The 24,459-nt window shown below is 43.0% G+C and overlaps 2 protein-coding genes across 2 annotated transcripts; one reads left to right on the top strand and one right to left on the bottom strand.

The window, feature by feature from the left end:
• Positions 1-3,315: 3,315 nt before the first annotated feature.
• psmd3 (proteasome 26S subunit, non-ATPase 3) lies at positions 3,316-10,937 on the bottom strand. Its single transcript, XM_079178047.1, has 12 exons — positions 10,643-10,937; positions 9,088-9,278; positions 7,976-8,116; positions 7,741-7,877; positions 7,448-7,638; positions 5,712-5,815; positions 5,510-5,624; positions 5,284-5,403; positions 5,063-5,166; positions 4,799-4,954; positions 3,731-3,781; positions 3,316-3,509 (listed from the first exon to the last, which is right to left on the bottom strand). The coding sequence occupies exons 1-12, from the start codon at positions 10,836-10,838 to the stop codon at positions 3,432-3,434; spliced, it is 1,584 nt and encodes a 527-aa protein (XP_079034173.1). The 5' UTR covers positions 10,839-10,937; the 3' UTR covers positions 3,316-3,431.
• A 1,473-nt stretch (positions 10,938-12,410) lies between these two features.
• Positions 12,411-23,037, top strand: wnk4b (WNK lysine deficient protein kinase 4b). The gene is given in 23 exon segments (XM_079177345.1): positions 12,411-12,509; positions 13,504-13,951; positions 14,665-14,837; positions 14,924-15,144; positions 15,224-15,381; positions 15,456-15,544; positions 17,482-17,701; positions 17,776-17,940; positions 18,322-18,478; positions 18,568-18,761; positions 18,983-19,056; positions 19,145-19,280; positions 19,371-19,487; positions 19,894-20,127; positions 20,130-20,178; positions 20,435-20,545; positions 21,163-21,320; positions 21,322-21,567; positions 21,661-21,709; positions 21,823-22,231; positions 22,315-22,511; positions 22,601-22,703; positions 22,781-23,037. Coding segments are annotated over 22 exon segments (3,639 nt in total). The 5' UTR covers positions 12,411-12,509; positions 13,504-13,585; the 3' UTR covers positions 22,794-23,037.
• Positions 23,038-24,459: the final 1,422 nt, after the last annotated feature.

Below are 24,459 nucleotides of genomic sequence, written 5' to 3'. Positions count from 1 at the left end.
CGTGTGTGCGTGCGTGCGTGTGCGTGTGTGTGTGTGCGTGCGTGCGTGCGTGTGTGTGTGTGTGCGTGCGTGTGTGTGCGTGCGTGTGTGTGTGTGCGTCATTATGTTTCTACAATTTGAGAAATCCTGGAAGAAAGCTGAGTCAGCAGAAAACTTCCTGTTGAAACTTTTCCTTCATCGTAAAAGAAAATGACAGAAGTACATTTAGTGAAGTGTGTACTTATACTTTTTACTTACACTTCAGTGTGTACTTGTAGAGTAAAATATGAAGCATTAATATAGATTAATGTACATTAAACATTAAAGTATCAGCAGTATATAAAGTATCTGAAGTATTACAACACAAAGTATTTTACAGCAAAGAATCAGTCAAATATTTAACTAGAACAGAAAGATTTTACTTTTTAGTATATTTATAATTTATTATATTTATATGATATTTTTATGTTCACTTTAAACTCAAGGTTCGTTTACTGGCTTTCAGAGCTTTCAACCACATCCCACAGTCTTCTTCTCTTCTCATCCTGAAAACACTGGAAACAAGCGGTCACATGAAGAAGACCATGAGATTCTGTCAAAAGCTCCAGAAGAAGTTCTTCAGCTTTAGTTTAAATTATTAAAGAAGAAAAAGCAGTAAGAGGACCAGTGGTGGGCCGTCAGGCCTGCAAAGCCTTCTCTGCTGTTCTGAACAGAATCAAAGTTAGAGCTGTTTTATCATTTAATCATTAATACACGACATGTATTATCAATATTTGTCTCATTATCTTATGTTCTCATAGCACAGCTACTGTGCTCCTCAGCTGCTCTGCTTCAGTGCAGCTTGTTTTAAGTAGAGCTTTGATCCAATCAGAGTTCACCTCTGTGTCTCTAGGTAGAAGAGAGGCCCCAGGCCTGCAGACTCACCAGTGAATCCATGTGCAGGTTAAGTGAATGGGGACGATGTTGTTGATCGTCATAGTGTTCAACCAATCAGATCTTTAGTTTGACATGGTGGGCGTATTCTTTGACGTGTCAGAGCATTCTGGGTAGTCTACGTCAGCAATAACGTGAGGTGTGATTGGTCAGTGGGCTAGCGTCACTGTTGTGAAGCTAGTTAGCAGAAGTTATTAGTAGTAAGAGTTCAAGTTGAGCGATATGTAAGAAGTTATGACATCGAGATGACATTTTTAGCATTTTGCTTGGTGTAGCTTTGTTTTTTTAACACTCAATGGCTGAAGGAGGAGAAACAGATTTGGACATTTCCAGAAAAGCTAGACATCGTAAGAAAGGGTCGGCCACAGCTAGCAGCCCTGAGCCAGCCAGGGAAAGGATTTGCACCAACGGTGTTCCTGGCTGACAGCGTCGGAGAAGCGCTGCACATTTTACGGCTAAGAATGCGTTTTATATGAGCTCTTGGTGTTTGGAGCTACGCTGGATTTGCTAACCAAGGCAGCAACACGACACCACAGCACGGCAGCACACTTACAAGCTACGCTGCTTTTGAAAACTTTAGCTGAGACCCGAGTGGATCAACAGCTCAACGAACACGGTCCCAGGACGACCTCTGGCTGGAACAGAACCGCACCGATGTTCTGAACAACCGCGTCATTAAACTCCTTGTAATCAAAGAAAGGAGGATGGACTTTGTCTTGAAGTGAACAGCAGCTTTGGTAAGTGAAGTGCTTTTGTGTTACATCTGCAGCAGCGTTACGACTGTTCATGTGTCTCTGGTGTGGTTTCTATGAGACGGTTGATGTTCTCTGATGTGAATCATATGAATCGTGCTCTAGCGCTGCAGTGCTGCTGGATTGATTTGTTGCTTTGTTGCCATATAAATATATGTGACTGGTTCTTGTCATTGTGTTAACTACGTTGATTTGGACTCGATGCATTATCCGTTAATGACGGTCTGGAGAAATGGGGATTGTGTGGCGATCGCTTCAGCCCCGTTTGAATCCGTAGGAACAGCTAAACGCTGAGCGGAGAGTTTGTAGCGTGAGTTTGTTTGTGTTGTTTTCCTGCTAAGCTAGTTTAGCATAGCCTCCCAGAACACACGTGGCTCACCGGAGTACGATGTTTATCCTCCGTGGTGGGCGTGTCAGGCAGCACGTCGTCTGTGACGTGGTTGGGTTGCCAGGTTGGGCGCAGTGGCTCCACCAAAAGAACATTATATTTCCCACAATTTAAGCTTCTGCTTTTTCCAAATGCACTCGTATTATTCAAACGTGTTGTTGGGTTCGTGAGCCTCGTACCGAACGGTTTAATACGAATACGTGATGCTACACCAATAGAAACTCACCGTAGCTGTGGCGTCAGGAGGTTTCTAGGAGGTAGACGGCACAGAAGGCCCAGCGGTACAAAGCATCTACATCTATACTCAGAGACAACTTCCCCCTGAACATCTCCATGTCCTCATTCAAACCCATTGATTCACTGACAGCAGGCCGCTCGTCACACACCGACACCAACCAGCGGAGCCGGGAATCGAACCCTCGACATGAGAACCTGTGAATGTGCAGGTTTCTGACTCAGAGATGTTTCTGATGAAAGCTTTGTGACGTCACAGCTGGAGGAGGAGCTTAAACAGATTAAACAGTTTATAGTTTCCCAGCAGCCTCTTGGGTCACAAACATTTCATCACATCAGAAAAACCTCTGAGTCACGAACTTCTTCACGGGCAGCCGCTCCTGAAAAACTCCTGGATTACTGTCACCAGTGGAAACTAAAGGGAGATTTCAGAGTAAAGTTACTTCCTTGGAAAGTTTGTGTTCTTTGTGTGTAAATGTTGATGCTGAATGTTTCTTTAATAACTGAATGAAATGTGACCGGTGATCCTCAGGTGGGTTCAGAAAAGGCTTGAATGCAGATCATCCTACAGGAGGCTGGAGTTAGCTGGTCCTGATGGTGTGTGTATATAATATATACATATATATATATATAATATATATGTATATATATATATGTATACCATTAGTACTGTTAAGCATTACATCTAATATTAAATATTAAACTACTTCCTGTTTAGTGGACGGCCGCTTGTTTCTGTAAATATAAACATTAAACTGAGTCACGTTGGATTCGTTCATATTTTCTCAGTTTGTTTTGAGATGATTTCCTGTTGACGTTTTGTAACCACGGTAACAGAGGAGGTTGGTGACCTCATCGTTGATGAATCTGTTCATGTAAACATTGTGACGACCCCCCCGTCCAGCGGCTTCATCGGTTCTAGTTTGGTTCTTGGTTCGTTAAATAAACGGACATTTATCACTCGTCTCCCTTATGATTCAGAGTCCAACATGTGACTACATTACCCAGAACACCACAGGAACAAACATGTGTAAACAAACCCAAAGAGTATTTTATTTGTTCAGAGGTTACAGCAGAAGAAGAGGAGGATTGTGGGTAATAACTCATCTACTAACATCACACACACAGGAAGTCAGCAGAGAGGATCATGGGAAGCTGTCATCATCATCTTCAGCCATTTCTTTAGCAAACTCCAGATCCTGCTGCTCACGCTCCCGACGCTCCTACACACACACACACACACACACACACACAATTAAAGTCAGAGTAGAGGCTGCTTTAGTGTAGAGCAATGCATCCTGGGACATGTAGGCACGGCTCCACCAGCAGGAGAACTCCTCTGTCACTAGAGCTCCAATGAACTACATTTACCATCAACCTTTAAACTGATGGAGAACCTGTGTGTGTGTGTGTGTGTGTGTGTGTGTGTGTGTGTGTGTGTTACCTCTGCTGACTCCAGGTCTTTGTTGTACGCTTTAGGAGGAAACCTCATGGCCTGCAGGAAGAAACAAGGTTATTTAACTGAAGCTCTTCTCATCAATAAACTGATCCACAGCAAGAGTTATTACCAGTTATAAACGGCTATTAACCGTTATAACCAGGAAGAAGACAGCGAATATAAATGTGTTGAGAACTCGTCTTCTACCTGTCAGAAGTCTAAATTCAAAAACATTTCAAAACAAGCTCTTGTCTCACTTTGACAGACATGTTGTGGATGTCAGGTGCGTGTTCAGTTGCGTGTGTGTTCAGGTGCGTGTTCAGGTGTGTGTTCGCGTGCGTGTTCAGGTGCGTGTGTGTTCAGGTGCGTGTTCGTGTGCGTGTTCAGGTGCGTGTTCGCGTGCGTGTTCAGGTGCGTGCGTGTTCAGGTGTGTGTTCGCGTGCGTGTTCAGTTGCGTGTGTGTTCAGGTGCGTGTATGTTTAGGTGCGTGTTCAGGTGCGTGTATGTTTAGGTGCGTGTTCAGGTGTGTGTTGCCGTGCGTGCGTGTTCAGGTGTGTGTTCAGGTGCGTGTTCAGTTGCGTGTGTGTTCGCGTTCGCGTGCGTGTACAGGTGCGTGTACAGGTGCGTGTTCAGGTGCGTGTTCAGGTGCGTGTTCAGGTGCGTGTGTGTTCAGGTGCATGTTCAGGTACGTGTTCAGGTGCGTGTTCAGGTGCGTGTTCAGGTGCGTGTACAGGTGCGTGTTCAGGTGCGTGTGTTCAGGTGCGTGTTCAGGTGCGTGTTTGTGTTCAGGTGCGTGTACAGGTGCGTGTTCAGGTGCGTGTGTTCAGGTGCGTGTGTTCAGGTGCGTGTTCAGGTGCGTGTTCAGGTGCGTGTTCAGGTGTGTGCGTGTTCAGGTGTGTGCGTGTTCAGGTGTGTGTTCAGGTGCATGTTCAGGTACATGTTCAGGTGCGTGTTCAGGTGCGTGCGTGTTCAGGTGCGTGCATGTTCAGGTGCGTGTTCAGGTGCTTGTTCAGCTGCGTGTACAGGTGCGTGTTCAGGTGCGTGTACAGGTGCGTGTTCAGGTGCGTGTCTCACCTTGACAGACATGTTGTGGATGTCCAGGCAGAAGGAGATTCTCTGGTGGAAAGCCAGCTGAGGCTCTCTGGTTCCGTAGATGTCCATGGTCTCTTTTGATTGGACGAAGCCTTTCTCGTGGTTGATGCTCGCTTCGATCACTCCGTCACGGATCGCCTGGAAACACAGTTCAGGTTAAGGTCTAAACTATTGTTAAACGTTGTTAACTCTGATGGATGTAAAGATGTAGATGACTGATGTCTCCTCTTCTTGTTTCCTCGTTACCTTGGCCACGATGAACTCCGCGTCCTCTGGACTGTCGAGCTGCAGCTTCTGAGCGATGTCGGCCAGAGATATACGAGAGTACGAAAGACTGATCATACGCACACCTGCACACACACACACACACACACACACACACACACACACACACACATCTTTAATGACTAAAGGGCTATCAGGTGACATCAGGCTGTGATGTCAGAGGTGTCCTGTGATTGGCTCACCGGTCTTGATGACATTGTGTCTCAGGCGGATGATGAGCGTGTACGTCCCGTCGGTCTGGAACTTCTCCCCAAACTCCTCCAGGACCTGGTTGAACTTGGCCAGGTTACCCGCTCTCACCGCTGGACAAACACAGTACACAGAGTACACACAGAGTACACACAGAGTACACACATATAGTAACAATGAACAGACTGCTAAAGGAACCATCAGAGAGTAAAGACTGACCCTGAGTCAGCAGGAAGTAGGGCATCAGTGACCTCTTCAGTGACGGCTGTCTGAACTGGAGTCTGTCAGGAATCTCTCCCAACAACAACTCCACCACGATCAGCAGCTTGTGGACCTGATCACAGATCAGTACTGTTATCACTCACAGTACCACGGTTATATGAATGTAATAACACGTGTTATTACATCGTGTGTAACGGACCGTCTGTTTGAAGCCCACAGCGGTGTGTTGGGGAGCTTTCCTCAGAGCGTTGGTCAAAGTCCTGCGAGCCTCAGAGTACTCCAACTGGATCGCCTTAATACGACCTGCAGGAGGTCACATGACACACAGGTGAACACAGGCATCGTCTCACCTGTGTAGTACAGGTATCAGTAGTACAGGTATCAGTAGTACAGGTATCAGTAGTACAGGTATCAGTAGTACAGGTATCAGTAGCACAGGTATCAGTAGCACAGGTATCAGTAGTACAGGTATCAGTAGTACAGGTATCAGTAGTACAGGTATCAGTAGCACAGGTATCAGTAGCACAGGTATCAGTAGCACAGGTATCAGTAGTACAGGTATCAGTAGTACAGGTATCAGTAGTACAGGTATCTGTAGCACAGGTATCAGTAGTACAGGTATCAGTAGTACAGGTATCAGTAGTACAGGTATCAGTAGCACAGGTATCAGTAGCACAGGTATCAGTAGTACAGGTATCAGTAGTACAGGTATCTGTAGTACAGGTATCAGTAGCACAGGTATCAGTAGCACAGGTATCTGTAGTACAGGTATCAGTAGTACAGGTATCAGTAGTACAGGTATCAGTAGTACAGGTATCAGTAGTACAGGTATCTGTAGTACAGGTATCAGTAGTACAGGTATCTGTAGTACAGGTATCAGTAGTACAGGTATCAGTAGTACAGGTATCAGTAGTACAGGTATCAGTAGTACAGGTATCTGTAGTACAGGTATCAGTAGTACAGGTATCTGTAGTACAGGTATCAGTAGTACAGGTATCAGTAGTACAGGTATCTGTAGTACAGGTATCAGTAGTACAGGTATCAGTAGTACAGGTATCTGTAGTACAGGTATCAGTAGTACAGGTATCAGTAGTACAGGTATCTGTAGTACAGGTATCAGTAGCACAGGTATCAGTAGCACAGGTATCTGTAGTACAGGTATCAGTAGTACAGGTATCAGTAGTACAGGTATCAGTAGTACAGGTATCTGTAGTACAGGTATCAGTAGTACAGGTATCAGTAGTACAGGTATCAGTAGTACAGGTATCTGTAGTACAGGTATCAGTAGTACAGGTATCAGTAGTACAGGTATCAGTAGTACAGGTATCTGTAGTACAGGTATCAGTAGTACAGGTATCTGTAGTACAGGTATCAGTAGCACAGGTATCAGTAGTACAGGTATCTGTAGTACAGGTATCAGTAGTACAGGTATCAGTAGCACAGGTATCAGTAGTACAGGTATCTGTAGTACAGGTATCAGTAGTACAGGTATCAGTAGTACAGGTATCAGTAGCACAGGTATCAGTAGTACAGGTATCAGTAGTACAGGTATCTGTAGTACAGGTATCAGTAGCACAGGTATCAGTAGCACAGGTATCAGTAGTACAGGTATCAGTAGCACAGGTATCAGTAGCACAGGTATCAGTAGTACAGGTATCAGTAGTACAGGTATCAGTAGTACAGGTATCAGTAGTACAGGTATCTGTAGTACAGGTATCAGTAGTACAGGTATCTGTAGTACAGGTATCAGTAGTACAGGTATCTGTAGTACAGGTATCAGTAGTACAGGTATCAGTAGTACAGGTATCAGTAGTACAGGTATCAGTAGCACAGGTATCAGTAGTACAGGTATCTGTAGTACAGGTATCAGTAGTACAGGTATCAGTAGCACAGGTATCAGTAGTACAGGTATCAGTAGTACAGGTATTGTCTCACCTGTGTAGTACAGGTATCTGGCCCACTCGTTGTTGTTGGCGAGCTCAGGGAACACAGACTTGGACACCAGCTTCTCCGCCTGGTCGTACAGGTTGAAGTGCAGGTAGTTCCTGAGCAGCAGGTTCAGCAGGACGGCCTGACCGTCGGCATCGTGACGCAGAGTCGCTGTACGCAGACGCGTGTGGAGGAAACTAGAGAAGAAGAACATGTTCAGGATACGAGGGACACACCTGGTGTTAACCTGTGTGTGTCTGTCTATGTGAGTGTGTGTGTGTGTGTGTGTGTGTGTGTACCTGCGCATGGTGTCAAACTGCTTGAGGAACTCGTACACTCTAGCGTGGTAATAATAACACTTAGCAGCCACCAGATCCAGAGCTCTGCGGTTCTTAGACCCGATCTTCTGCAGCAGGTCGTCTGACACCTTCTGAGCCTGAAACACACGTCATCATCAGACAGACAGACAGACAGACAGACAGACAGACAGACAGACAGACAGACAGACAGACAGACACACACACACACACAGACCTCGGTGTATCTCTTGTTGTTTGTCAGGTGAACCACCAGCAGCAGCTGAAGATAAGCCTCCACCTCCGGCAGCAGAGGAGCAGATGCTGATTTACCCGTCCTGGGACGGAACGGGACGTCTCCCTCTAACACCTCCATCGGCTGAGAGACAGACAGAGAGACAGAGAGACAGGTATCAGTACTGATCAGCTGATCACACGTCTATGTTTAAACTCAAAGTTAACTTCTTTCTTGTTTTTATCTGAACTAAACCGTACTGTAGATAGATGCAGTTTAAACCGTACTGTAGATAGATGTAGTTTAAACCGTACTGTAGATAGATGCAGTTTAAACCGTACTGTAGATAGATGCAGTTTAAACCGTACTGTAGATAGATGCAGTTTAAACCGTACTGTAGATAGATGTAGTTTAAACCGTACTGTAGATAGATGCAGTTTAAACCGTACTGTAGATAGATGCAGTTTAAACCGTACTGTAGATAGATGTAGTTTAAACCGTACTGTAGATAGATGTAGTTTAAACCGTACTGTAGATAGATGTAGTTTAAACCGTACTGTAGATAGATGTAGTTTAAACCGTACTGTAGATAGATGCAGTTTAAACCGTACTGTAGATAGATGCAATTTAAACCGTACTGTAGATAGATGTAGTTTAAACCGTACTGTAGATAGATGCAGTTTAAACCGTACTGTAGATAGATGCAATTTAAACCGTACTGTAGATAGATGTAGTTTAAACCGTACTGTAGATAGATGCAGTTTAAACCGTACTGTAGATAGATGTAGTTTAAACCGTACTGTAGATAGATGTAGTTTAAACCGTACTGTAGATAGATGCAGTTTAAACCGTACTGTAGATAGATGTAGTTTAAACCGTACTGTAGATAGATGTAGTTTAAACCGTACTGTAGATAGATGTAGTTTAAACCGTACTGTAGATAGATGTAGTTTAAACCGTACTGTAGATAGATGTAGTTTAAACCGTACTGTAGATAGATGTAGTTTAAACCGTACTGTACTTAGATGTAGTTTAAACCGTACTGTACTTAGATGTAGTTTGGTCTATGATGGTCGAACATGAATGAGTGATTAACATGATTGTTGATCAATGACCTCGTCCAGGAAGCCCAGCAGCTGGTCTCTGGTGCTGGTGTTGTTGGTGAAGAAGCCAAACACAGCTTTATGGAGCACGTTGGTGTTCAGACGACGGCTGGTAGACGGCAACGCTCTCAGAGCTCTCAGAACAAACCGGGGCTCCTTCCCTGAGACGGCCTTCTCTATCTGCTTCACATGCTCCTTTATGTCTGTGGGGGGGGGGGGGAGTTTATACATAGAGTTTATACATAGAAATATATACATATATACTAGTGCTGGGCAAGTTAATGCGTTAACGCATTCATTAATTAACACCGACAATTATTTTATCACGCGTTAACGCAGTTTTTGTTGTTGTTATTAAGCGACATTTTTAACACAAAAAGCGGGCAGCGAGCGGTGAACAGCTGTTTGTGTGACGTCACTTCCTGCTGCTGTTTCAGGATCAAACGTGACAATATCAAAATACATATTGTCATGTTTTAAATGAACATATAAGCACGAGAGAGCAAACTGCTCTTAACTCTTTATTAGCTTAGCTTCCTCATGCTACACGTTACTGCCACGGTACAGACTACAGGTTCATGCTTCCCCTACATTCCCCTGGGTCCTAAGTCCCTCCATGTACAGCTTCTTATCACCCTCTATGTACCAACGTACATTTATAACAAACACCACACATATTACGCTAATCAGCGTAGCATAGCGTCTGACCAACATACCAACAATAAATGATTCATTTAAATTATTGTTTAGAGTTTTTAAAGTGTTTAGTTTGTAATATGTATAATAATCACATCATTTAGTTATCACTACTGAGAGTTTAACAAACATTAAAACATGACGTAGATAGGTTTCAGGTTTAAGATGTATATTTAAATTCATCTCTGACACACATGAAGATAAAGTTGTGAACACCGGCTGAATATCTATGATCAGAATCATTATAACTGTGTTATAACTGCTGCTGTGTGAAGAGAATCCTGCTGTTAACAAGAACCTGATGAGTTTAAAGTGTTTAAACCAAATGTTGTTGACCTTTAGTTCATAGAGCAGCACTTTAACATACAAGAGCTCAACACACTACTTTAGATTCATTATGTATTATTCAGTAAAAAATTTTAATCGTTGCCCAGCACTAATATACACATATATATATATGTGCATATACACATATATATATATATATGTGTATATATGTATGCATATATCTGTACTCACTGACATTGTATCTATTGTCTGACAAACATACATGTGTGATGTGTTATTATACATACTATATATACTATTGTGTGTCTTGTGTGCTCTTCTTTGTATTGTCTTTACCCTGTAAATATCATTTATACTGTATATATATATAATTTATACTGTTTGTTATTGTGCTTTGTTTTGAACCTGCCAAGAGACTACAGATGACAATTAGCTTTAAAGCTAACTAACCTGGAGCATCAAACGGTGACATTGATGTTTTTAACTGTACACGGTCCCTTTAAAATAATTGGTCTGCTAGCCGCTGATGCTAACATGCTATCTCCGGTACCGGGCCGTCCCGGTACTTAAACCTCGTGTTTACCGTCCAGCGTCATGTTGTCCAGCTCTTTGGGTTGTTTAGCCGCGTTAGCTGCTTCTTCTTCCGGCATCATCTCCACGTCCTGCGGCTCAAGGCCCAGGTCCTTCTTCTCGGCTTTAGAGTCCTGGTTCTGGTCCTTAGAGTCCCGGTCCCGACCTCCCGCCTTGTCCCCCCGCCGCTTGGCCGCTGTCTCCTTCATGATGTCCGGAGAGAAACGAGCAGAAACAAACAGAAAAGCTCGTTAACGAAGATCTGCAGCGTCACTTCGGTCTGTTCCTACGATGACTGGCAAACTACTGAGGGGCGCAAAGGATTGTGGGATACTTCAGACAGTATAAGACGATCGCAGAAAACAGCTAAACGATAACAGATCGATCGTTCAGTTCTATGAATATTGTTAATAACATACTTTAAACAAACTATCAATCATATCTATTCATAAGGAATATTTATATAAAATAAAATAAAAAACACATTGAATCCGACATGAGGACCAAAACTAAGTATTATGACTTATTTACATTGTAATAATTACAGCAAACTAACTAAATTTAATACAATTAAGTTAAATCAAATAATAACAATAGTGATAATAATAATGATAATAATAACAAGAATGATAATAACAAGAATGATGATAATATTAATCATAGTAATAATAATAACAATAATGACAATAACAATAAAAATACAAATTTAAATAATAATAATAATAATAAAAATAATAATAATAATTAAAATAATAATAAGGGTAATGATAATTACAATTAAAATAATAATAGTAATAATAGCTTTTGATGGTTTGATCAGGAGTTAAAAGACGTAGAAATAGATTGACTTCATGATCTGGTTACAAATATTGTTGTAAATTGAACTTCTTACAGTCGATGAAGTGAAAGTATTATAAATATAGCGTTGACTTAAACTCACAGATTCTTTCAGGTGTCTAAACTTCCTCTACTGGAGTAAAACACTGACTATGAAGAAGAACCTCATACACGTAAACATTTAACGTAAACATTTAACGTAAACATTTAATGTAAACATTTAACGTTAACATTTAACGTTAACATTTAACGCAAACATTTAACGTAAACATTTAACGTTAACATTTAACGTTAACATTTAACGTGAACATTTAACGTGAACATTTAACGTAAACATTTAACGCAAACATTTAACGTAAACATTTAACGTAAACATTTAACGTAAACATTTAACGTAAATATTTAACGTAAACATTTAATGTAAATATTTAACGTAAACATTTAACGTAAACATTTAACTGCTGGATCTGATTGGAAACTAATATATAAATATAAATATATTTAAAAATAAAATGTTTCCTACTTGTCTGTATGTTCGATGTGTGAAATATGAAATCATCAATATAATAAATCAATAACTTCAGAAGTTAATGAATAAAAACAATAAATAGAAAATAATTTCAAAGAAAATGTAATCTTCTGACAAATAAATGGACTAAAAGTAGAAAACATGATTTATTGATTAATATTGTTCACTAATGATTGATTATTCTTTATTGGTGGATAATATCGGCGATGACGTCACTGTGACTAAATGAGGATCAAAGGTTTGAATGTGTTCAGTGAAGGTTGTGAGTGTTTCTGTCTGTGTGTTATCAGGTGACAGGTGTCCAGTGGGCGGAGCTCCATCTGCTCTCTGCTGATAGAGCTCTCTGAGGAGAGAGGACTTTAAAAGAACTGGAGGAAGACTTGGGTTAGGGTTTAGTGGACTTCATGAGGACCACGATGGACCCCTTAGGGACCAGGACTCTGGGATCCTTTAAGCAGCACTACTGGTTTCTGCTGTTTCACTGGTTCAGGATCAGGACCTGTTGACGGACACAGTGAGTCCACTTTACTCGATAATAATATAATATAATATAATATAATATAATATAATATGTATATATATATATATTAGTGCTGGGCAACGATTACAATTTTTAATCGCGATTAATCTCATTGTTATGTGCAACATTGAATAATGAATTTAAAAGTAGTGTATTAAGCACTTTTATTTTAAACGTGCTGCTATATGAACAAAAGTGCAAAAACATTTGGTTTAAACACTTTAAACAAATAAGGTGCTTTTTAACAGCAGTATTCTCTTTACACAGTAGTTATAACACAGTTATAACTAAAGCTGCAAGCAGCGATGTACGGGCCCACGCACCTTCCTAATATATATATTATACTATGTATATATATATATAGTATAATATATAATATAATGTAATATATATATATTATATATATATTACATTATATTATATATTATCTATAATATATGATATTTATATAGTATAATATATATATATATATTATATATTATTATATATATATATATTATTATATATATATATATAATAATAATAATACCGCAGAATGAGTGCTGTAAAGTCTGGAAAAGCTGCGCCGGTTAAAATAGAAGCGTTTTGTCAAAATGTAATAATTCTCAATTATCTATCGGTTTTAGGTCCAGGTCCAGGTCCAGGTCCAGACCCTAACGGTCTGGACCTGGACCGCGGTCCGCCTAGTAGTGACCCCTGGATTAGAGAATCATTAAACAAAAAACCTCAAAGCACAACAACAGACACATTACACACATGTATTAGTTAGTTCTACGTTATTTGTTCGTTAGTTCTCCACGAGAGTTCATTCGTAGATATTTATGAGTATTATTAGTTATTATTTATTTATTTCAAAGTCTAAAGATGTTTCCGATAAAATGAGCAAATAGAAGAAATAGAAATATAGAAACAAAGAATAAATCATCAAATGTATGTTCCAGTTCAATTAAATCCTCTGGTGACTCCTCCCACTTCTCTGACATCACAGCGAGGGACACAAACGAGACTACAGACTGAGGAAGAGGAAGAAGAGGAAGAGGAGGAGGAAGAAGAGAAGGAAAAGGAGGAGGATGCTGCCGTGGACCAAGAAAAGACCTGAAGAAGAAGAAGAAGAAGAAGAAGAAGAGTCTATTCTCCCTCCTCCTCTTTCTCCTGTTACCATGACAACCTCAAAGGCCAACCCTCCGGCCAATCGGGACATCAGCTCGGACTCGGGGGAGGAGCCGTCAGTCGCGCTGTCAGACGCCAACAATGAGGCGTTACCGTGGCAACAGGAGGAGGAGGAGCACGATGAAGAGGAGACGCAGGCCGCGGCTTCGTCTCCGGACGGAAGATTCCTGAAGTTCAACATCGAGATCGGACGAGGATCCTTCAAGACCGTCTACAGAGGACTAGACACGGAGACCACCAGGGAGGTGGCCTGGTGTGAGCTCCAGGTACACCAGAGTCCACCAGAGTACACCAGAGTCCACCAGAGTACACCCAGAGTACACCAGAGTACACCAGAGTAAACCAGAGTACACCAGAGTAAACCAGAGTCCACCAGAGTACACCAGAGTCCACCAGAGTCCACCAGAGTCCACCAGAGTACACCAGAGTCCACCAGAGTACACAGGAGTACACACAATACACCAGAGTACACCAGAGTACACCAGAGTACACAAGAGTACACACAAGAGTACACAAGAGTACACACAAGAGTACACCAGAGTACACCAGAGTACACACAATACACAAAGACACCCTCACATGCACTAAAAAAAGATACTGGGCTCAAACTGAAAAATAGAAGAATCTGGATGAGATGTGTGTTAATGTGTGTGTGTGTGTTAATGTGTGTGTGTGTGTGTGTTAATGTGTGTGTTAATGCGTGTGTGTTAATGTGTGTGTGTTAATGTGTGTGTGTGTTAATGTGTGTGTGTGTGTGTTAGTGTGTGTGAGACAGATAAAACGGTGACTCAGCAGTGTCTGGTACCGTGCACAGTATCTGATATCTTATTGGACAGACGGCTGCTGGTTGATGTTGATAACAGCTCACACACACACACACACACACACACACACAGTTAATGAGGTCAAAATTCTCTGCAATGAACTTCCTGTTGTGTGTTCTTGATAATCAATAAATCAATCATGTGTTTCTCTTCAGACTCACCGGCTCACCAGGGCGGAGCGGCTCCGGTTCACGGAGGAGGTGGAGATGCTGAAGGCTCTGCAGCACCCCAACATCGTCCGCTTCCTGGACTCCTGGAAGTCCTCGCTGAGGGGCCACAAATGCACCATCCTCGTGACGGAGCTCATGACCTCCGGGACCCTGAAGACGTGAGTCCACTATAGAGCACACATAGGTTTTAGTCCCTGAACGCCCCTGAGCTCACCTGACCAGGTGTTCCTCTGAACCCCATCAGGTACCTGCGTAGGTTCCGTCAGATGAAGCTGAAGCTGCTACAGCGTTGGAGCTTCCAGATCCTGAAGGGGCTGCAGTTCCTGCACTCCCGCTGCCCCCCCATCCTGCACCGAGATCTCAAGTGTGACAACGTCTTCATCACCGGACCCACGGGCTCGGTGAAGATCGGAGACCTGGGCCTCGCCACGCTCAAGAAGGCTTCGTTCGCCAAGAGCGTGATTGGTAGGAACGCAGCCAGCGGGGGGGGGCAGAATGATGCGTTAAGCTCAGTTGTTTGAAGTTACTGTTGTGATGTGTTCAGGGACCCCAGAGTTCATGGCTCCAGAGATGTACGAGGAGAAGTACAACGAGGCCGTGGACATCTACGCCTTCGGCATGTGCATCCTGGAGATGGCGACATCCGAGTATCCGTACTCCGAGTGTCAGAACGCCGCCCAGATCTACCGCAAAGTGACCAACGTGAGGCTCCGCCCACCTGAGCGCCGTCTACTTCCTGTCTTTGGTCACACGTTTCATCTCCGTTTGTTTCTCAGGGAATCAAACCAGACAGTTTTCTCAAAGTTGCAGTCGCTGAGCTGAAAGAGATCATTGAAGGCTGCATTCGCACCGACAGCAGAGAGAGGTATGGAAGCCCATCTCCACCAGCATAGAAACAAATCCACCAATAACACCAACAACACCAATAACACCAACAACACCAACAACACCAACAACACCAATAACACCAATAACACCAACAACACCAACAACACCAATAACACCAATAACACCAATAACACCAATAACACCAATAACACCAACAACACCAACAACACCAACAATACCAATAACACCAACAACACCAACAACACCAATAACACCAATAACACCAATAACACCAATAACACCAACAACACCAATAACACCAATAACACCAACAACACCAATAACACCAACAACACCAACAACACCAATAACACCAATAACACCAATAACACCAATAACACCAACAACACCAATAACACCAACAACACCAACAATACCAATAACACCAACAACACCAACAACACCAATAACACCAATAACACCAATAACACCAATAACACCAACAACACCAATAACACCAACAACACCAACAATACCAATAACACCAACAACACCAACAACACCAATAACACCAATAACACCAATAACACCAATAACACCAACAACACCAATAACACCAATAACACCAATAACACCAACAACACCAATAACACCAACAACACCAACAACACCAATAACACCAACAACACCAATAACACCAACAACACCAACAACACCAATAACACCAACAACACCAATAACACCAATAACACCAACAACACCAATAACACCAATAACACCAACAACACCAACAACACCAACAACACCAATAACACCAATAACACCAATAACACCAATAACACCAATAACACCAACAACACCAATAACACCAACAACACCAATAACACCAATAACACCAACAACACCAACAATACCAATAACACCAATAACACCAACAACACCAACAACACCAACAACACCAATAACACCAATAACACCAATAACACCAATAACACCAACAACACCAATAACACCAACAACACCAACAACACCAACAACACCAATAACACCAATAACACTAACAACACCAATAACACCAACAATACTAACAACACCAATAACACCAACAACACCAATAACACCAACAACACCAATAACACCAATAACACCAATAACACCAATAACACCAATAACACCAATAACACTAATAACACCACCTGTAACCAGAACACGGACCAGATGTTTCCAGATGATTCCAGTTGCTGTAGAAAGTCAACATGAGTCATAGAAGCAGCTCTTCATCCATGTACAGCTTCTTATCACCCTCTATGTACCAACGTACATTTATAACAAACACCACATGTTACGCTAATCAGCGTAGCATAGCGTCTGACCAACATACCAACAATAAATGATTCATTTAAATTATTGTTTAGAGTTTTAAAGTGTTTAGTTTGTAATATGTATAATAATCATATCATTTAGTTATCACTACTGAGAGTTTAACAAACATAAAACATGACGTAGATAGGTTTCAGGTTTCAAGATGTATATTTAAATTCATCTCTGACACACATGAAGATAAAGTTGTGAACACCGGCTGAATATCTATGATCAGAATCATTATAACTGTGTTATAACTGCTGCTGTGTGAAGAGAATCCTGCTGTTAACAAGAACCTGATGAGTTTAACGTGTTTAAACCAAATGTTGTTGACCTTTAGTTCATAGAGCAGCACTTTAACATAGAAGAGCTCAACACACTACTTTAGATTCATTATTGAACTTTATGCATAACAATGAGATTAACCGCAAAAAATATCATGTGATTAAAAATTGTAATCGTTGCCCAGCACTGATATATAGATATTCAAATTTCTATCAATTTAAAATGAGTCTTAAGCTTCTGTCACTACAAAATAAACCTCACTGACTGATTAACTGGACTCGTCTGAACCCGTTCTCCGGTTCGGGTCTTTGGTGTTTCCTGCTGCAGGTTCACGGTTCAGGACCTGCTGGACCACCGGTTCTTCCAGGAGCAGCCGGGGGTCGACGTAGATCTGGCCGAGGAGGACGACGGCTCGAAGGCGGCCCTGAAGCTGTGGCTCCGGATGGACCACAACAAGAAGCTCCACGGGAAGTACAAGGACAACAACGCCATCGAGTTCCTGTTCGAGCTGTACAAGGACGTTCCGGAGGAGGTCGCCCAGGAGATGGTACCGTGACATCACGACACCGCGACGTGTTGATGACGTAGCTGAGGTGGTCTCACTGTCTGTGTCTCTCTCAGGTGGTGCTGGGCTTCCTGTGCGAGGCGGACTACAAGCCGGTGGCCAAAGCGATCAGACACCGAGTGACGGCCGTGAAGCGTCAGCGGGAGAAACGCCGCCGCCTGCTGGAGGCTGAGGCCACGCCCCGGACGTCGACACCGCCCAATCACAGACCGGCCAATCAGGTGTGTCTAAAGTTGTTTCTGTGACACACAGACTGCTCCTAATAACTGTATTATACTGTTAGTTAATAACTGTTTATATGCAGGTTATGAATGCATAATAATAAACATGTTAAAATGTCTTCATATTCTACATTATATCAGGTTTATTCTGCTAGATTAAGAATATGGAGGTTAAAAAAAGCTTTATAACTGATTATATTCTTTAGTCTGTTAAACAGCATCAGAGATAAATATGTGATGATTAAACCTTTTATTTTATTAACTCAGTGTTCAAATCTATAATCTTTCTTGGTTCAATATATTCAATATCTATTCAAGATATTTGATTGATTTGATTATTAATTAAACAAAAGAAAAAGTCAGCTCTTTATGTTTTAACAGCAGGACTCAGCAGCTGTTTTAGGTCCCGCCCCCTCCTGGATACAAGCCCCGCCCACGGCAACAGTGACATCGGTAAGCAGAGAGGATTCTGGGACGAGAAGCGTCTCCAGCAGGACGGAAGGAGACGGAGATGAGTACACGACGGCTACATGTCAGGGTTAATAATGTGTCTATAATCATATTTATTTGTCATTGTTTATCATTTATTATAATGATTTAATCTTTATTCATGTTTCTTGTCGGCAGTGGACCATGAGATGGATGCAGGTGTGCTGGAGAAGGCCGAAGCCACACCCCCTGCAGTCCCTCGCCACGCCCCCCTCTACTCTGTCCCCGCCCCTGCTCCAGTGGCTCAGGAAACCCCTCAACCCCAGGCTCCTCCCCCTTTAATCCGGTCTCCATCCAAAGCTCCGCCCCTTCCCGTGCTGCGTTACCCGAAGGTGGGTTGGGGGGCGGGCCTAATACAGGCAAGGGGCGGGGCTAAAGACGAGAGCTTTAAAAGTAATATTTTTAGAGTTATAAATGATTCTACGCTCTGAGATTATGAAGACCGATCAGATTATAAAGTGAGACGTCTCACTGACCTTCTGGAGGTGGTTTTCCCTATGAATCATGGGAAAACAGAACTGAATCTAAATCTCTCCGTTCGTGTCATCACTAGAGCATCGCCGTGTCCCACAATGCCGAGCGACAGCCATCTGGATCAGTGTGCGGCTTCTCCTCACCTATTGAGAGGTAACACACACATTTATCTCTATACTTATGAAGACCAACATCAAAATGACCTCTGTCTTTCTCCTCTCTTCACTTCCTGGTTTTGTAGCTACGCCTCCGACGTGACCTCAGGTTTGAGTGACGGCAACGACGGCCAATCAGACAAGGGCAACCAGGAAGTGAGCCGCCGGGCGGCTACGAAGCAGTTCCGGCGGAGAGCGAGGGCTCGTCTGAGGATCACAGGGGTGACGTCGCCTCACATATAATATATATATAGCGTTAATAAATACATTTAAATATTCAACACACTGTGTAACACCTCGTAGTGCGTTCAGGTGTCCGACATGGCGGACCGCGTGGTGGAGTGTCAGCTGCAGACCCACAACAGTAAAATGGTGACCTTCAAGTTCGACCTGGACGGAGACAACCCGGAGGACATCGCCTCTGTGATGGTGAGTGCCATCCAATAATAATTATATAAACTACAAAGAAAAGAGCTTCCAGAGACTTGAAGCAGCTTCTAATGAGCCGTGAGGATGCTGCTGCTGCAGAGGCTGAGATGGAGTCGTGTCAGTGAGATGTTGGTGGCTGCTCGAGTCAATACTTTACAAACTGTTCAGAGATCTCATGAATAAATTCATTCGACTGAATGAGTCTGAAAATGAGTCATGGTTGTTTTAACCAACATGAGGTTTAGTAGCACACGCTAGCGATGGTCCAGCGGTGGTCCAGCGGTGGTCCAGCGGTGGTCCAGCGGTGGTCGGCCGTCTCTCTGTGAGGCGCTGAGGCCGCCGTACTTTAACTGTTTGTCATGTTATGTGTTTGTCTCTCTGGAGTAAATCATAACATCTGTCTCAGATCCACAGAGACTTCATCGTGCCGTTGGAGCGAGAAGGGTTCATTCTCCGCATGTATGACATCATCAAGAGGGCGGAGTCTATGATGACGGTGCATCAACAGCAGCCGGCCGACAGCAGCAGGTCGTCTCACCTTTCGCTGACGGACTCACCTGTATGTGACCTTCGTCTGTCCAACACTTCTTCTTCTTCTTCTTCTTCTTCTTCTTCTTCTTCTTTGTCCTCAACGTTCTTCTTCTGTCTCTGCAGGGTTTCTCCAGGACTCCGTCCTCGTCTTCACTTCCTGGTATAACAGACGGTGTAGAATATTAAAGTTAGATTCAAGTTTCCTGACAGAAGTCACGATTCTCTGAACATTTGGATTCACTTCAATTGATTTGAGACAAAATAATTTAATATAATCAGTAAACATAATATCAAACCCGCAAGAAGCAACTGAAATATTTGATTTGACAATTTCATCACTAAACCAGATAATAAACAATCAAAGTAAGATTAAATCTTCTAAAGAACGGCTAACTAGCGCGTTTTTTTCCCATCAGACATTGCAGATTCAGACCCCTCCCCCTTGAAGGGCGGAGACTTCTACGTCGACCACGAGGCCACGCCCCCCGTCAGACCGCTGAGGTCACAGTCTTCCCACACCACCTCGGGTATGTCAGCACCTCACCTCTCCATTCACGTGTTCGTTCACGTGTTCGTTCACATGTTCGTTCACGTGTTCGTTCCATAGACCTCCTCACTCTCACCCTCTCCTGTCCCGGCCAGTGGACTCTCATCTTCTGGTCTAGGTCTGAATCTGACTCCTCTCTGTCACAGAGTCTCTACTAAACAATTGAAATAAACAGAAGAACAGAGTCCTGACGTGCACCACAGTGAACGTTAATAAATGAGTTGTTTTTCTTCTTTAGATGTTTACTTACTAAAAACAATCAAAATACAACATAAAAAACATTTGAAATATGAATATCATGCTTACCTTTCTTTTTTCCATAACATGTGCTTGTTGTGATGGCTGTCATTTTGAAAATACCGGCACAGGCAAGTTGGCAAGGCCACGCCCCCCACGCTAAAGGCCACGCCCCCCACGTTAAAGGAGCATCAGGACTCAATAGAACGACGTGTGAAAACATAATGTGTCTCAGGATTATGAGCATTTTAAAATGAAACTGATGTAAAACAACATGGCTGGAACTGTTCTGGGGCCCCTGATGTTGATTTTATATCTCCCATTGTTGATGATCTCCCCCCCCCCCCTCTCTCTCTCCAGCTTCCACCCCCGTCCATTACCCCCCCCCAGACTCGGCCCCGCCTCCTCCCTCCCACCTCCCCCTGTCTCCCCCGTACTCCCCCTACACGGCCCTGAGCTCCACCTCCTCCCTCCTCACCTCCTCCTCTTCCTCAGCTCCCAGCCTCCACCCTCACTGCCCCCCCCCCCGACCAGCCTCTCTTCTCTCTGGCCAACGTGCTCTCTCTCGCCATGAGCATGGTCCAGTCCTTCATGCCCCCGTCTGGGACCCCCAACCAGGGCTTTCATCCTCTCCCTCCCCCCACGTCTCCCTCCATGGGTCCTAAGTTCCTCGGCTCCTTCTCTTCCCAGCTGTCCTACAGCCCCCCCGCCCATCAGACAGGCTCCGCCCCCGACAGCCGAACCCACGACACACCTGAGGCACAGGTGAGCTTCCTGATTTCTAGAGGACGAGAGAAAGCTGGTTTAATTCATTCATTTATATGTTCACTCACTCATTCATTCATTCATTCATTTCAGCCTCTCAGTCCTGTTCAGCTGAAGGTTGACTTAGCTCCGCCTCCTCAAGGTGAGTCCATGCTGACATCACAAAGTGACATCACACCGACCTGATGACTCACTGATCGTTTGTCTGGTTCTCAGAGACCGTCCTCGCTCCCGGCGCTTCTTCTTCTCTTTCAGTGAACACACCTTCAGTCTTAAACGTCGGGCGTTTCCAGGTGACGCCCTCTGAACTCATTCCTGCTGTCCGTCACCAGGAGCCCCGCCCCCTCTGCCAGGCCACACCCACCGCCCACTCCCCGCCTCCCTCCGGGGCAAACCAATCAGAACGCTCAGCGAGCAGCTCGAGCGAATCAGAGAGGAGCACGGCGGTCGAGGTCTGCCCGCCTGTTCGTGTCCAGGGTTTCCACGGCAACCCTCGTGGACAGGAGGAAGAGGAGGAGAAGAGGAGGAGGGGGGGGGGTCGGAGGCTGAGGGTCAGCCTGTGGGAGGGGCCGCCGGGCAGCCGCTCGGCGCCTTACGTCAGCTCTGACGAATCAGAGAGCAACAACGAGGAGATGTGGGCGGAGCTGCGGGAGCTTCGCGAAAGGTGATTGGTTGATCGTAATAGTTTAATAATATGTAACTGAAAGAAATAACAATGAATAAAGTTTGAACCCTTTTGAATCCCAGACACCATGTGGAGGTGCAGAACCTGCAGGCCAATCAGAAGCGAGAGATCGAGGAGCTGTACCTGAGGATGGGTAAAGTCCCGCCCCCTGGTATCGTCTCCCCGGCGGCCATGTTGAACCAACGCCAACGCCGCCTCTCCAAGACTGGGAACCCTCGCAGGAGCAGCCTGCAGAGACTGGAGGTGCTGCCCCCTGCAGGTGAGGAGGACCCACTGCAATAAAACACAATAATCACATTAATCCTGTTTATTAGAAGGTATTAAATAATAATAATGTTTGTGGTTCAGGTGTCATGAGGAAGAGCTTGGGCAGCAGCACCGGGTCTCAGGAGAGAGCAGGTCGGGGCGTCACCTTCGCCCCCGAGCACAGCGACACGATGACCTCATTCAGGTAATCTGATTACATCAGCGTGAGTTACAGGTGTCAGTTGAGCGTCACACAACTGACCTCTGACCTTTCTCTTCCAGTGAGACCAACTGAAGACATGAAGACGTCACTGTGTCATCAAAATCAACATTTATTTAGAAGAAAATATTTATTAATTTATTTTATGGTTTCACTTTGAATTGATTCATTTAGTCAGAATGTTTGATTATGAGTCTCCATTTATCAATATATTACATGTTTATTACATGTTTATAACCGTGTGCCTTAAAGAAGATGTATGATTACCAGATGAAATGTGATTATTTCATTAAACGTTGTTCATAAATATAAAACTTGATCGTCTCATAAAAGAACAGCAGGATGATTTCTTCAAACATAAATATATATACATATATATACATATGTATACATATATAAACATATATATACATATATATACATAAATATATATATATACATATATATATATATATATACACACTTATATATATACACATCGTGATTAATCGCATGAATTTTTTGCGATTAATCACAGTTATGCGCAAAATTCAATAATGAATTCAAAAACATTTGATTTGCAAACACTAAATAAATCAGGTTCTTGTTAACAGGATTCTCTTCACCCATCAGCAGTTATAACACAGTTATAATGATTCTGATCATAGATATTCAGCCGGTGTTCACAACTTTATCTTCATGTGTGTCAGAGATGAATTTAAATATATATCTTGAAACCTGAAACCTATCTACGTCATGTTTTATGTTTGTTAAACTCTCAGTAGTGATAACTAAATGATATGATTATTATACATATTACAAACTAAACACTTTAAAAACTCTAAACAATAATTTAAATGAATCATTTCTTATTTTGGTATGTTGGTCAGACACTATGCTACGCTGATTAGCGTAATATGTGTGGTGTTTGTTATAAATATACGTTGGTACATAGAGGGTGATAAGAAGCTGTACATGGAGGGACTTAGGACCCAGGGGAATGTAGGCGAAGGAAACAGGAAGAGACGCCACAAACAGCTGTTCACCACTCGCTGCCGGTTCTTGTGTTAAAAATGTTGCTTAATAATAAATAAAAAAACTGCGTTAACGCGTGATAAAATAATTGTCGGCGTTAATTAATTAATGTGTTAACGCGATAAAAACGCGTCAACTTGCCCAGCACTGATATATATATATATATATAAACTCTTATTGTTATTAGATTAAAAGAGTAACGACTATAATTAAAGCTGCGAGCAGCATTGATCGGGCCCTCGCATACTCACGCATGTCGAGGGTTCTGGCAGGACTCTGGTGGATGCGGTCGTGTATTTCTGTGACCATCAGTCACCGCGTGCACGAGTTAAACGGTATTTCCTGTGTCGACTGATGGCGTAGCCGGGGCATTTTGCCAGCTCTTAAGACCGAGGAGAAATAGGAGAATGTATAGTTCATGTGGAAAAAAAAGATAAAGAATTAAAAGGTGAGCCAATGTAGAATAATCTATCATATAGATTATTCTAGGTGCAGTTTGATTTTATTAAACAAACTTCACGTTGCATGAAATTACTTTACATTACGGCCTGTTCCAAAACGAACAATAACAATTCAATTTACTATTAATGAAAACTCCACGTACAAGCGCGATTTGGAAACCTTTTTTATCCAATTTCTGCTCTCCAAGCATCTTAGTTTAAACATATTTAGATCAGAGAAGTCTTTTTCTCATGGTGTGCCCACGAACCCTTTCAATAAGTTCAGT

Source organism: Pholis gunnellus (assembly GCF_910591455.1).
Source record: "Pholis gunnellus genome assembly, chromosome: 17".
NCBI classification, from domain to species: Eukaryota; Metazoa; Chordata; class Actinopteri; order Perciformes; family Pholidae; genus Pholis; species Pholis gunnellus.
The sequence above is the reverse complement of the archived record's forward strand: the minus strand, read 5'-3'. Positions and strand labels throughout refer to the sequence as shown.

Bases quoted from the DNA above. Each gene is read 5' to 3' on its own strand.
- psmd3 (XM_079178047.1), bottom strand. From the start codon at position 10,838: ATGAAGGAGACAGCGGCCAAGCGGCGGGGGGACAAGGCGGGAGGTCGG. The intron at 9,279-10,642 runs GTAAACACGAGG...CCCCCCCCACAG, and splicing joins GGACAACATGACGCTGGACG to ACATAAAGGAGCATGTGAAG. The intron at 7,639-7,740 runs GTACACACACAC...CTTCTTCTCTAG, and splicing joins CAGTTTGACACCATGCGCAG to TTTCCTCCACACGCGTCTGC.